This window comes from Silurus meridionalis, chromosome 14 (assembly GCF_014805685.1).
Source record: "Silurus meridionalis isolate SWU-2019-XX chromosome 14, ASM1480568v1, whole genome shotgun sequence".
NCBI classification, from domain to species: Eukaryota; Metazoa; Chordata; class Actinopteri; order Siluriformes; family Siluridae; genus Silurus; species Silurus meridionalis.
This window is the reverse complement of record NC_060897.1, coordinates 2676604-2690501: the sequence shown is the minus strand read 5'-3', so window position 1 is coordinate 2690501 and position 13898 is coordinate 2676604. Positions and strand designations below refer to the sequence as shown.

General features: G+C 38.3%; 2 protein-coding genes across 2 annotated transcripts in view; one reads left to right on the top strand and one right to left on the bottom strand.

Moving 5' to 3' along the window:
* Window positions 1-30: 30 nt before the first annotated feature.
* On the bottom strand, window positions 31-4811 carry LOC124396896 (toll-like receptor 5). The gene is made up of 2 exons (XM_046866262.1): window positions 4726-4811; window positions 31-2635 (listed from the first exon to the last, which is right to left on the bottom strand). Exon 2 carries the CDS (start codon window positions 2623-2625, stop codon window positions 688-690), a length of 1938 nt encoding a protein of 645 aa, XP_046722218.1. The 5' UTR covers window positions 2626-2635; window positions 4726-4811; the 3' UTR covers window positions 31-687.
* Window positions 4812-8607: 3796 nt separating this feature from the next.
* LOC124397121 (zinc finger CCCH domain-containing protein 13-like) overlaps window positions 8608-13898 on the top strand; it is a 26688-nt gene continuing 21397 nt past the window's right edge. Inside the window, exon 1 of the mRNA XM_046866620.1 lies at window positions 8608-9092. The gene's annotated coding sequence lies outside the window, so the exon portion shown is untranslated. The remainder of the gene's footprint in view (window positions 9093-13898) is intronic.

Genomic DNA, 13898 nt, shown 5'->3' with positions numbered 1-13898 from the left:
ACTCATAACACCAGTCAGAACATCAGTATCTGATTATTATTATTTTAATTATACTTGGAGTAAATAGGTTACATGAGATTAGCATATAGGCTAAATAGCTTTAATCAGGCTACTTCTATTGTATCTAATACATTCTAAACTAATTATTAGGTCAATTTGTTGGATTAATATTGGTTTGATTAAAACACACGCTAGATAAGGGTTGATTAGAATATTTTTCTCGAGAGTGGTATCTCAGTGGTTAAGGCATTGGACATTGGTTTGGAAAGTCATGAGTTCAAATCCCAGCATCATCAAACTACAGAGGTAAAAGTGTAGTTATAGATAGTTCAAAGTCACCAATTCCAATATGACTTGAGTAAAAGTATTCGAGTATCTGATTTGAACAGTACTTGAGTATTTGACTCGTATTGAACGTAAGCTCAAAGATGCACTCGTCAGTTCTGGATAACGCCGGCTGACAAGCGGCGTAAATGTAAGCAATTGGCTCTGTACATGTACTCTACCTTGCACAATGACAAAGTTGAATCTAATCTAATCTAATCTTAAAGGCTTTACTCTCAGGCCTGGGATTTGAACTCATGATCTGTTGATCAAAATCCAAAATCACTACCATGTCCCATTGATTACAATCGAATGATTTCATCAATAAGAAATAAACCTTTACAGATCCTCTCATGCTTTTCACTACATTTTGTCCCTGCACAATGCGGCATGCAGGAGAGACTTCCCTCGCTGCTGTTTGGGATACTCGCACCTCAGTTCCTCAGGAGGGCTTAACAGCTTCACATCTGTCTGACTTAACCATCTCTGGAAGACCCTCAAGCTGCAGTCGCAAAGAAAACGGTTTCCAGACAACTCTAATGTGGTCAGGCTGCTGAAGGCTTTTGGATTGACAGACCCGAGATGATTGCGAGCAAGCTTGAGTGTCCTCAGACTTTTCGGGAACACGTTAGGGTTAGATATGTAGGTGATAGAGTTGAAGGATAAATCTAAAGTCTGCAACGAAGTGAGTCCCTTGAAAATGTCTTTAGGAAGAGAACGAATTGAGTTATACTGAAGGTAAAGCATCTGCAGCTGGTGAAGGTGGTCAAACATGTCCAGACACCGTCCTTGTACCCAGAGATTTTGTAAGCCGGTGAGGTGGAGGTCAAGAAATTGTACATGGTTTGAAGGTGACACTGAATATTTCTGATTAGGTGTACACCATGAAAACATGTTGCCTCCAAGAGATATTTTTTCAATTTTGGGGAATTCTACTAAGATGGTGTAGACGCTCTCAGCATTATCTAATCTGTTGTACCTCAGATCAATGGTTGTGACGTTTCTTGTTTGGCTCGGGAGACCGTACAATGATGTAATTTTGTTATTGTCCAAGAAGAGCGTTTTGAGTTGTGGAAGGTTTGCTAGTGTGTGTACATCCTGTAAGGAATTTTCTGAGAGAAGAAGGTGAACCAAACTGTTCAGTCCTTGAAATGACTCTCGCATAAGCATCCTTATATTATTATTAGATAAATCCAGTGTCTCGAGACTTTGTAAATGATTAAAAGTTTCTGAATGAATTTTATCCAAAAGGTTATTGGACAGATTGAGAATTCTTAAATTGTCCAGTCCATTAAAAGCATCTCTTTCAATCTGGTTAATTACATTATCAGCTAATGAGATTTCTATCAGATCTGGCATGTGACTGAATACTGAATTCTTAAGAGCATAAATTCTGGCTTTGGACAGATCCAGAGTCTTAATGCCGCTCTCAGACAGATCCTTAAACGTATTCCTGTCTGGGTCTCTCATGTTGTTGTACCAAACTCCCTTTCCCATGCTGCCGCTGGAATTAAGGATCAGATGGTGAATTCTGGTTCCTCTGATTGCTTTAAAGAACAGCACTGTTATGTCAACACTGAAGCTGTTTAGAGACAAATCAAGCACCTTAATAGACATGTTCTTGAACGGGTTTCCACATTTACTCCACGAGTCCCAATATGGATTCATATCAGACATTTTGATACCACTCAATTTGAACAGAGTGAATTGTTTTCCTTGGAAATGGAACAGATCTTCTTCACAAAAACTGTTAATCCAGTTATTAGAAATGTCCACAGTGTGTAATTTGCTCATGTTGGCAAAGAAAGAAGCGGGACGGATTCGACGTATATTATTTCCAGAGAGTAAAATCTCCTCCAGAGACACCAGAGGTCTCAGATAGTCTCCTGAAAGAATAGAATCGTTTAACTTGCACTCTGAAAGAATGAGAATCTGAAGGTTGAATAATCCATTAAATGCTCCCGGATCCATTTGTAGGTCCCTGTTGTACCCCAGATTTAGTTCTTTCAGATTGGACAGTCCTCTAAAGGCATTCTTTCTCAAGATAAGTTTGACTTCCTGTTGCTGGATCTTAAGGATTTGTAGCGCTTCCAAACCTTCGAATGATTTCTCATGGATTTCACCGATGTAATTTAAACTCAGATCCAAAGCAGTTATATTGGGAGGCAAAGCTGGAACCTCGTGCAGGTTTCTCAGGAGACAGAAGGCTTTGTTTTCTTTAATGGTGCATTTTGAGTCTGCCAGCAGAATACAGATCCAAAGTAGCACAGGGGGCAAAATAAAACTGGATCTGCTTGCCATGCTGAGACCCCTGCAAACAAACAGAGATCATTATTATAATATAAAGTTCATGGATTTCAGATTGTATTAAGAACAGTGACATGTCCATTACAGGACATTGCTCTTTTACACTGGTGTGCATTTTCTTTTAAATCCCATTCTTATGACTTTATCTTTTTGCCGAAATTGTTGCTTTTCCCACTCAAGAGTAAATACAACAGATACAAAAAAAAGTCTGTGCTCTTGTGCAAAAACTTAAAGATTGTGAATTCTTAATTAGGTTTCTGTGATCAATATCAATAATCTTAACTCATTAATTATTCGTTAAAGAGAAAAATACTGGCTTCTGATTGGCTGGCGGGAATCCAGCTACCTCTAATATAAACCTGTCTCTTTGTGTACGTCTGTGGGATTAAAAGCTGTAAATAATATTCAGGTACACTATATGGACAAAAGTTTATGGACACCTGACCACACCTCCACTCTTCTGGGAAAATGTTCCAATAGATTAAAACACATGGGTGTTAGTAAAGTCAGGTACTGAGGATGGTGAGGTGAGGAGGCCTGTGGGTGCAGTCAGGGTGTAAAATTCCATCCCAAATGTCTTCAATAGGGTTCAGAAAGATCTTTTATTCCAACCCATGTAAAGCAGATCTTCATAGAGCTGGCTTTGTGCACAAGGGCATTATCAGGTATTAGTTCAAGTAAAGGGAAGATTTCCAGCATCCAAAAATATTCACTACAAGTACAGTATGTGCCTCCATCATTACAGTTTGGTGAAGAACCACAAGTGGCTGTAAAAGTACACTATATTGCCAAAGGTTTGCAGACACCTGACCTTTCCTGCCATATGTGTTTCTTCTCCAAACCTCCGATCTGGAGGCACACAAAACTGATAGGATCATTTTAGTGACTCGGTTCTTTGAATCTTTTGAGTCATTTAGTTCATTTAATTTCTTCAATCAGAAATAAACTGTATAAAATGTTTCCAATCAGCAGATTCCCCAAACACGTCTACATACACCAACTTCGACTATAGTTCTAATAATGAAAATATGACGATGAAGGTAAGGAGAAATGATGATAAGCAGAATGAGGAGCTTCACCTCTCAAATCTTCTTGTCCGTGACGTTAGTTCTTTTGTCACGTGACTCCTATAATCATTGTGACAATAATGTCAAGATCCGAACCAAAAACACCCTGTTCACAAACGATTCGTTCATTTTGAACGAGTCTTTAATGTGACTCAAAGAGTGATTCGTTCATTTTCTACTGGACGCCCACGAGCAAAATCTCATGTTCGTTCTTTTGTCAAGTGACTCTCATATACGCTATGCTGTTATATATACTGTACATATATAAATGATTGGAACTATATTCAAAGTCATTGTATGTAGACGTGATGAAAGATCCGCTTATTAAAATGTAACATTTAATTTTAATTCTGATTAAAGAAACGAAATGAACTAAACAACAAAATAGATTCGTTTCAAAGATTCAAAGATCCAAGTCACTTAAATTATCCGATCTTCCCATCACTACTGTATAGGATTCGGTATAATATACATTTTGCGTTTACTTGAACTTGGAAACCCCAAACCCCAAATGTGCAAAGCGAGTTCCATGAAGATCTGGTTTACATTGTTTGGAGAGGAAGATCTTGAGTAGCCTGCTATAGACGCAAACGAGGACGCAAACAAATAAACTTATATGTATTTACTGCACAAAAACAACAATGTAAACTAAAATAAACTAAAGATTTAAAGGCACAATTTCTGAAGCACAAGACAGTGGAGAATCACTGATTGTTACCGATATAAGGAACATACAACACAACAAAACATTGTCCTGATTTTTTTATACAATTTCAGTTGAGGTTCTGTGTTCTGAAAAGTTTCTTGTTCATGTCCAGGTTCATTATTTACACAAAAAGTCAAATAACTCAAAACGAAACGTTCGTTTTCTTTTTCATTCATATTTAAAAGGGAATAATAATAATCCAAACACAATCTGAACATACAAATCTAATTGAATTTTTTGCATTAAAAAGTATTTTGATTATCATAATTATTACAAAGAATAATGTTGAATAATGTTAAAAAAATGTATTGTGATTCTTACCGCAGTTTTCCTCACAAATACCCTGGAAAAATCCTGGAAAATATCCTCTGTCTCTCTCTGTCTCTCTCTCTCACTCTCTCTCTTTCCTCTTGTCAACCCCTCCTGTCAAGGGTATTATATAGTCCTCATAAATGCAATCCTGGGAATTCCGATCAGGGACGTCAGTACATGTTTCTGCAGGACGTGTTTACATTGGTTTCAAAATCACCTGATGTTTCAGGGTCAAATCCCCCCAAAAAACAAAGCTTATGTTTATATATATATATATATATATATATATATATATATATATATATATATATATATATATATTTTAGAAAATCTGTTCAGATGTTTATTAAATCAGAAAATGAGCTTTGAAAATGACAGTAAGTATCCCTTCATTAATGCTATTGTGTCTGTCATTCATGCGCATTTGTTTCTACATTTAAACTACCTTAAGCAAGTAATGACGTTGAAGCTGTGTCTCACGTCACATGATGTAACACGCAGGACTGTTTACAATGACCCAATCTAGAAAGTTGCATATTGTAAAACACCCTTTGAACATTTCTGATCTTTAGCTCCTTAGAACATAATCAGATAATCAGACGCTGCACTTTTGGGTTCTTTTTGCCAAAAGTATTGGGACACGCGTCTTTTCTACAGCTTCAGTAATGGCTGGATATTTATCATGGCTGCACTTTCTTCTAAAGATGACTACATCATGATCTGTTTCCCTGCTTTCATTAAATTAATATTTACAACATGCTGGGATTCAGTTTAGAATTCTGTATGTAACCTGATATAATGCTCACAGAAGACTTTTGATTGGTTTCTTTTGGTTTGCAAATGAAAGAAACTGTTAAAACTGTCTGGATTTCAAGTCTGAATTATGTTCAAAAAGACTCATACATTTAGTTTTAATTGGCTGCATGCACAGAGCAAACACTTAGCTTCCGATACATTTTCCTCTTTTAATTCCAACCAATAGGAGATCGCAGGAAACAAACAAGTATATACCAATGCCACAAATATACCACCCCTATTCCAAAAAGGTTGGGACACTGGGTAAAATGTATAGAAAACCAGAATGCAATGATTTAAAAAATCTCATAAACCCATATTTTATTTACAATAGAACATAGAAGACATATCAAATGTTTAAACTGAGAAAATGTAGCATTTTAGGAAAAAAATAAGATAAAAAAATATTGATGTCTAGTATACACCAGACCTAACACACAGTGGTGGGCCCAAGACTGAATCAATTCACCTCTTAATACTATCTTTATGATGCCAAGGCTGTAAAAACCATTAATATTATAGAGGAATGCAGTAGAACAGAGTGCTGCATTCCAGACAGGAATCTCTGAATGTTGTTACTAAAGCAAGATTGAAAGCAATACAACATGTCTCCTTTCACTCTCCTTTCACTGTAGCCACAGCTGCACCACCAGCATACATTATCTTACGCAGAAGCACCCATATCCGTAAAATGGTTTGGACATGTTTAAAAACAATTTTTTAATGGTTTGGACATGTGGAGGGACATGGGGTATATCAGTAGGAGAATGCTGAGGATGGAGCCGCCAGGAAGGAGGAAAAGAGGAAGATAAAGGAGGATTGGTCTAGATGGGATAGAATCTCCAGTGTATACAGACATTTCTTGCAGAAACGCAGGCGAGAGAAACTCTATGAAATGAAAAGAATAGACTGTTCTTCTTTCTGCTACCATTAGGAGTCTTCATCCATCTCCATACCCCCCTGTCCTCTACATCTGCCTCTTTCAAAACCAATCAGCTGCATGTCCTCCCTCACCACATCCATAAACCTCCTCTTTGGTCGTCCTCTTTTCCTCCTTCCAGTTGGCTCCATCCTCAGGATTCTCCTACCAATAGACGGTATATATAATGGTCCAAACCATCTCCACACTTTGTCTTCAAAACGTCCTACTTGCGCAGTCCCTCGAATAAACTCCATTCTCGTCAGTCCCAATGAAAATCTCAGCATCCTTAACAACATCGCAGGTCTCACCACCGTCTTAGAAACTTCCTCTTCTACTCCTGCAGATACCCTTCTATATCAAATCCATCCTGCCACTCTTCTCCACCCACTCCACCTTTCCTGCACTCTTTTCTTCACTTCTCTAAATGAAGAGAATAGACTATTGGAAATACTTTGATACATATCCATGGAAAAAATGAGTCAGTGATTCTGATCAGCAGAGAAGGCCTTGCTGTCCCTTTAAGGATGTCACGTATACATCGTTCTCACCTTATATAGATCGTGAAGAGATTTCACTCACACACACACACACACACACACACACACACACACACACACACACAACGTAGAAATGTGTGTAAAGAGAAACAAGTGTCAGACCTTAATATTTTTATTTCCATTACTTAACATCATAAAAGCTTTTGTTGTTGCTTTGATCAAATTTCGAATTCTTTATTACATTCATTTAATGGATTGTGTACTAATGTGTCCGCTGTTTCCTACATTATCAATTGTTTATGGCATGTTGATCAAAATATATTATTGGTTTCACCTGAATAGTTTTAACACCGTAAACATTTAGGCATAAGTTTATTGTAAAAGTCGTTGAATGCAAAATGATTAAACCAGTTGTCATTATTCAATTCAATTCAATTCATTTTTATTTGTATTGCACTTTTAACAATGAATATTGTTTTAAAGCAGCTTTACACAGATAATTTGGTGATTAAAAGTGAATATGTTCTTTATAAGTAAGTTTGTCCCTGATGAGTGAGCCGGTGGAGACTGTGGTGAAGGAAAAACTCCCCGAGACGGCATAAGGAAGAAACCTTGAGAGGAACCAGACTCAAGAGGGAACCCATCCTCATCTGGGTTGCACCTAATGTCCATTTATAGCAGATATACGTGGTTGCGGGGTGCAGTGATGATGATCAGAAGCGAAAAGTAGTCCTGAGTCAATGTAGCAGACTGTTGACATTACCTACAGTCTAAATCCATCCTCAAAGCTCCCGTTCTTACTCCAGAATTTCATGGAACCACCCAAGGTTTCATCTGTAAACCTTACATTTTTATTCAATTTTTTTTTTTGTGTAAATGTGTTGAATTGATGAATTGTGCAGATGAATCTTGAAGGTCACTAATGGAGGCGAGTGAACGGCATCAGATCAACCAATAATCAACCAGTTCTCTAAAACGGGTCAAAGGTGAATCTTTAATTGGTGACAAAACATGGATGAACAACCAGGAAACGAACAAACACTAATACAGTAGAGTAAAAGTGTGAATCCTGTCCAGACTCTTACAATCAACATAAATCAAATATACAATCAAATGAATACATTTGTGCAGTTGAAATCCATAGATGCCACACAGAAGAGATTCACTAATTCTGTGCATTTTCAATCATTGTCTTGACGGTAATTTAGATCAGGAAACGTGCTGAAAACGTGTGCCGTCATTCTGACAAAACGTTTTGTTTGTGAACGATGACAAAATGTCTTGTCATTCTGCTTCCTTTTGAAAGATGAACAAAGGATCGTGTTGTGCTGTTTGTACTAATTGTTTAAAGGAATGCACTTTTTGGTTTGCTGCATTCTTAATTTTAATATTAAGAAAGAAAAAACTGTAATATTACAAGTTTGCAGTTTAAAAAAAAAAGAAAAAAAAACAACAAAAAAGAAATAATGATAAAACATGGCAGTGTTTTGTGTGGAAATTGAATCATTTGTTTATTATTTGTTTGTTAATAAAAGCTGTATATTTTGATATATTATTCTACATATACTATATATAAGAATTGTTTTTATTACAGTGGGGTTTGGTAAACCGGAAGTCAGTGGCTTGGCTCATACCGGAAGTGCTCTGCACGTGCGTGTAGCTGTCAGTCAATTGTTTTTTTGGGAGGAAATGCGCTCGAGCGCAGGAGGAGCCGAGCCTGCTGGACGTGTGCACGGGTGGCGGCACCACCAATGATGATTACATTATATCAAATATAAATATTAATACAGAAGAAAAAGAAAAAACTTCCCCTCATTGATGTAGCTGTTCTTATTTTTTTTCCTGTATGATGCGAATGGAACTAAAGAATTGACACCGATGTTACCCGGAACCCATACAACTCAACACCTTGCGGAAGCTAAGCTAAGCTAAGCTAGGCTAACACGGAATTTGCATCCTGACCGGTCAACGGACTGAACTTTTGAAATAAACATTTTAATATATTTTTCGCAAATATATTTTTTCCCTTCGTGTTGTTTTGTCGCAAATTGTGATTATAAGTAATAAAAAAACGTCTCCAGCAAACGAAGCTGTGGAGGGGGGAAAAATAAAGCGGATAACGTTGACACCGGGCGGACGTCGCGCATCCTGCCGGCCTGCGGGTGAGTTCAGACGGGCGTGCGGTTTCACGCAAGGCCGGGGATTTCCCCTGAGGCCTTGCGCATCTTACAGGGAGAGTTCTACATTGGGCAATAATTAAGACCATTGTTTAATAATATAAACGCGTTTATATATATTTATTTATACATTTATATATAAATGTATATATTTAATATACGTTGCTATATATTATATGATTGTATATAGTCTATGTTGCATCCTGTCCTATGCTGCATGACCTAAAAGACCATTTGTCAGGGATTTGACCAAAGCAAGCTCTCAGTCGTTTATCCTCAGTTGTAAGTGTGCTAATGACGAAGGCCTTTATGTAAAGAATTGGGCAGGACAAGGTTTGAGAGAAAGCTTAATATATGGTCCTGGATCACCATCCATTTCAGGTTGAATTATAAGCGTATTAATGACTACAGTGCTTTGAGGTTGAGTTGGGTGTTGGCATGACGTGTGCTCCACATTACATCACGTCAATATCCCTACATCTTAACCGTGGTGTCTGCTTACACATTCATTCCTGTTCACTGAAGAGTGCTTCATCACTGTAAAACAGTCCGGAAAACCGATCGGAATGACGAATATTCACTCAAACCATTGGAGCGAGGTTAATTTCACGATCCGAATCTCTGTGCACCTCTTAGTCACTTTGCACGTCTCAAGCAAGAAACCACTCGGGCTACTACTGTTCTAGTGCATCTGTAAGGATGCACGGGGGTCAGATTGACATTAAGATGCAGTGAAAAATTATTTTTGTTCTCTATGTATAATTTTCTTCTACAGTAGATGTGTGAAGGTTTATATCTTGTATAATCATTGAACTTGCACTATGATGCCTAAGGTACTGGGACCCCTGACTTTTCCAATGGAAGTGCACAATTGTATTGGTGCGGTAGCATGAAATTTTCCCTTTACCAACTAGAAGACCCAAACATGTTCCAGCACGGCAACGCTCCTGAGCTCAAACCCCATTGGGATGAACAGGAACGCTGACTGCAGCCCAGGCCTGGCTGAATGAAAAAAAAAAAGAAGCTTCTTATAACAGCAGACGAACGGAGACTCGATGTGGGACGTCCAAAACTCAACCAAAAGAAAAACGGATGTTGGATGCAAGACGATGGATGTGTTGCTGCCGATTTTTAAGCTACAGACTTTCAAGCTCAAACCCAAACGGATGGAAAGCGGTGGTTAAGATGCCGGACTTCTGAAGCTCGTATCCCAGCAGGAAGTTTGTTTTTGTCCCCAAACGCATCCAGAAGTGGATAAATATAAAAGCACCTTTAGCCCTCACATGAAGCACTTCCTCTTCTCTGATCTCAGACAGTTATATTTGTCATGAGGAAGTTTGCGAGCGTCAGACAGCTGTTCGAGAGGAGTTTTAAAAAGTGCACGGATTTTATGTGGCTCGCGTGACGTTTTTAAGCGTCGATCGATGAGCGAATGCACCCTCCCACTCTGCCTTCCGTTTCAGGAGCTGCTGATTAGTAACATGTTTTGCTTTGGATACATATTTTTTTTTACCCATTTCTCCTTTTCTTTTTTAACTCATGAACGTGGTGATTAATGTGCTGAATAAAAATGTTTTATTCCACGTTTACTGTTAATACTGGACTGCGACTGTCTGGTTCAGCCGTGAGTTTAAAGCATTAAAGACGCAGATAGTTTGAGTTGAATCGGCGTTGGGTACGAATCTTCTGCTTATGAACACCTGTAACCATAGTAACATCCAGTTCCAGTTCCATACAGAATGAAACCGCTATTGTAGACCTTTTCTAATGACCTTCCTGAGCTCCATGGAGGAGTTTAGCATGTGGTGGAACTTCTGTGGTGATTTCGATTAAGCGGCTCAGGACACAAGATGATTTTGGAGATGATCTTGAGAAGAAAACTCTTAACAGCTTCAGTCTCTCCTCTCCCTCATGGAAATAAATACAGTCTAACGGCCCGGCTTTAACTCTGTGTGGGAGCAGCAGGATTCTAGATCTGAAGAGCCGTATAGAAAATAAATCATGAAAACAAAGCGTTATTATGACTCATTCAGACGGTTTTGTTTTGACTGCATCAGTTACTGCTTTGACTCATCAGTGCTGGGATGTGATTATATGGTATAAGGTGATGATCCACAGCAACGGTGTGAAGCTTTACTTTACTATACAGCTCTGATTCTCTTCTGCTTCTCATCTGGCCGTTCTTCACCTCCACTTCATGCAGGACAATTGTGTAACGCTCACCTGGGTGTGGATGATCTCTTACATATGCCAGATCTTGCAGTTTTACACTGATCATTGTACTATTTAGAAAAAAATTTCACCCACTCAAAAGCATCGTCTTTTCTTTTTTCATTTTCCCTCATCTTTTTTTTTTTTTTTTCTTTTCCCCCGTCCTGAAAACTTTTACTAATCCCTGACGCTGGAGACTCCTTCCAGGACCAATCACAGAGCAGCGTTTTAATGCTGCTGTTGTGCAGACACCTTCACCCTGTGGTGTGATTGTTTAGTTTAACACCTTCTACCATATAGAGATCTGAAAGCAACAGTTTTTCCTGATCTGAAATATCTCTCTTTCTCTCTCAAACATCTAGTGTTAGTATTTAATATTCTCTCTTCCCTTCAAAAAGCGTAGTGAAAGACGCTAAATCGCAGCAAGGGCGCGTCGTGAACCGGTGTTTTTCCGATCACGAACGGATCGAGTTCATATCTTAAATAAATTCACGTTCGCTCTGTAAGGAAATCACACTCTGCTAGAGAGAACCTCGACGTCTGTGTGCAGACTGACGCTCACTAAAACCTGCTCCTGACCCCACAGACAAAGTCGTCTGTATTGTACGCAAAAAAATACTAAATGAATCCACCCTGATATCTGACAGGTTTAATAAATAACATCAGTTTTGTGATATTTGTATTTTGTTTGTTTGTTTATTTATTTTAATAAAATAACACATTTGCTGAATGAATGTTGAATATTTGATTTTAATCATTAAATTAGCAAAAAAACTAAAAGTAAGCAGGTTTTAAAAACTCTGCATTGCAGTGTTTATGATTTATCCGTTTATTCACTTTATGCGCATTCAAACCTGTCAGACTTCTAGACGTGCGGTTTTTAAAAGGCGCATGAATGTTCCTTTTGTTTCAATGCAACAGATTTGGTCATGTAACGGTAAGATGATTTACTGTGGCCCAAAATATATAATATATATATATATATATATATATAGTTTCATTAAAAAATCCTCCCTCTGCACGTGCAAAGCTGTTCTTCATTCTCAGCATTCGGATTGTTTGTTTCTCAAAAACATTCATCTGAAATATTTCGCTGTGCCTTTTATAAAACTCACCAAAGATGTTCTTCACTAGTGGAAGATTTCTTTCTTCCTTTCCTGTGATCCAGTTCATCTCAGAGCAGTTCAATAGGATTTAGGTGCGGTGACTGAGCAGGACGTTCGATGACTGTCTGCTCTCTAAATAACACTTACAGAGTCTGGACGTATTCGTCGCTTCCGCTCATCGTCTTTTCCGGCGAAGTCGTTTCCAAAGAGAAACAGACGGAATCACATGGTGTGAGCTGAATTATGGAATGGGAGCCGTGTTGGTTCGGGATTAGTTTAACTTTCTAGATTAAGTCTCCGGCCTTCCCTGTGCCAAAACAACCCAAAGCTATATAGCTTCCACCTCCATGTGTGAGTGGAGGGGTGAGGGATTCTGATCACATCTTCTGTTGGAGACAAAAAATGTCCAGTTTGAACTTCACAGAACTTTCTACAACTCGTTCACTGTCCAGCTTTTGTGTTTTTGCCTTTGACAGAGTTTGTTGCATAGAAACAAAAGGAAAATGCACAGGTTTCAAAAACCATAAGATTTTATATAACAGAGTGCACAAGTATAAGCTCTAAATAAAACTTTTGAATATGTAGTTAGTTTGACTTTGTTGTGTCACTGAACATTTGTTTGTGTTTGGATTGTAAAAGTGGCCACATGCATTCAGAAATCTTTTGCATGTTTTCAACAATCGATCGTTCTCTCTCTCTCTCTCTCTCTCTCTCTCTCTCTCTCTCTCTCTCTCTCTCTCTCTCGCCCACACACACTATAGAGATCTCATGATTCTGTGGTTAACTCTTGTATAAAATGACCGAAATAGTAATGACCAAACTGAAGAGGTGGAAAAAAACAGCACTCGACAGACGATAACCCCCACGCTCATGTTAGCTCATGGTAATTGTTGGTCATGTCGTTTAATATGCAAATTGAACCCAAAGTGACCGATCTAAAAGTTTTTCTGTGTGCTTGTGTAATATAATACACAAGGAACCTGTGAACTTGTCTCATGAACAGTGAGACCGGACCGGAATATGCAGAATAGCAATGAGTGTGAATACTGTTCAATGGAAAGTTGGTTAATTTGTAGGGTTGGGGTAATGGTAGTGGTTTGATTTTCTTCTGTAAATCTTGTGTAAATGTCATGTTTTGAAACGTACAGGGAAATGCTGTTTAGAAAAGCAGTCAACATAGAGACATCCATATGTCTATGTATATTCATCTAGGGTTAGGGTTAAATACACCTGTCCGCTTCTGCCAGTTTATTCCTCTGCCTGCCTGTATATCTGTCTATCCATCTGTCTGTCTGTCTGCCTGCCTGTATATCTGTCTATCCATCTGTCGGTTTGTCTGCTTTTGCCGGATGTCAGGATGTCTCTCTCTCTGTGTCTGTTTATTCTTGTGTGTAGGGCTGAAACGAAAACTCGAGTAATTCGAATACAAAAAAGCATCGAGTCAAACCTTCAAAATTACACATGGTGCTCATTT

Coding starts and splice junctions, on each gene's coding strand:
- LOC124396896 (XM_046866262.1), bottom strand. CDS start 2,625: ATGGCAAGCAGATCCAGTTTTATTTTGCCCCCTGTGCTACTTTGGATC.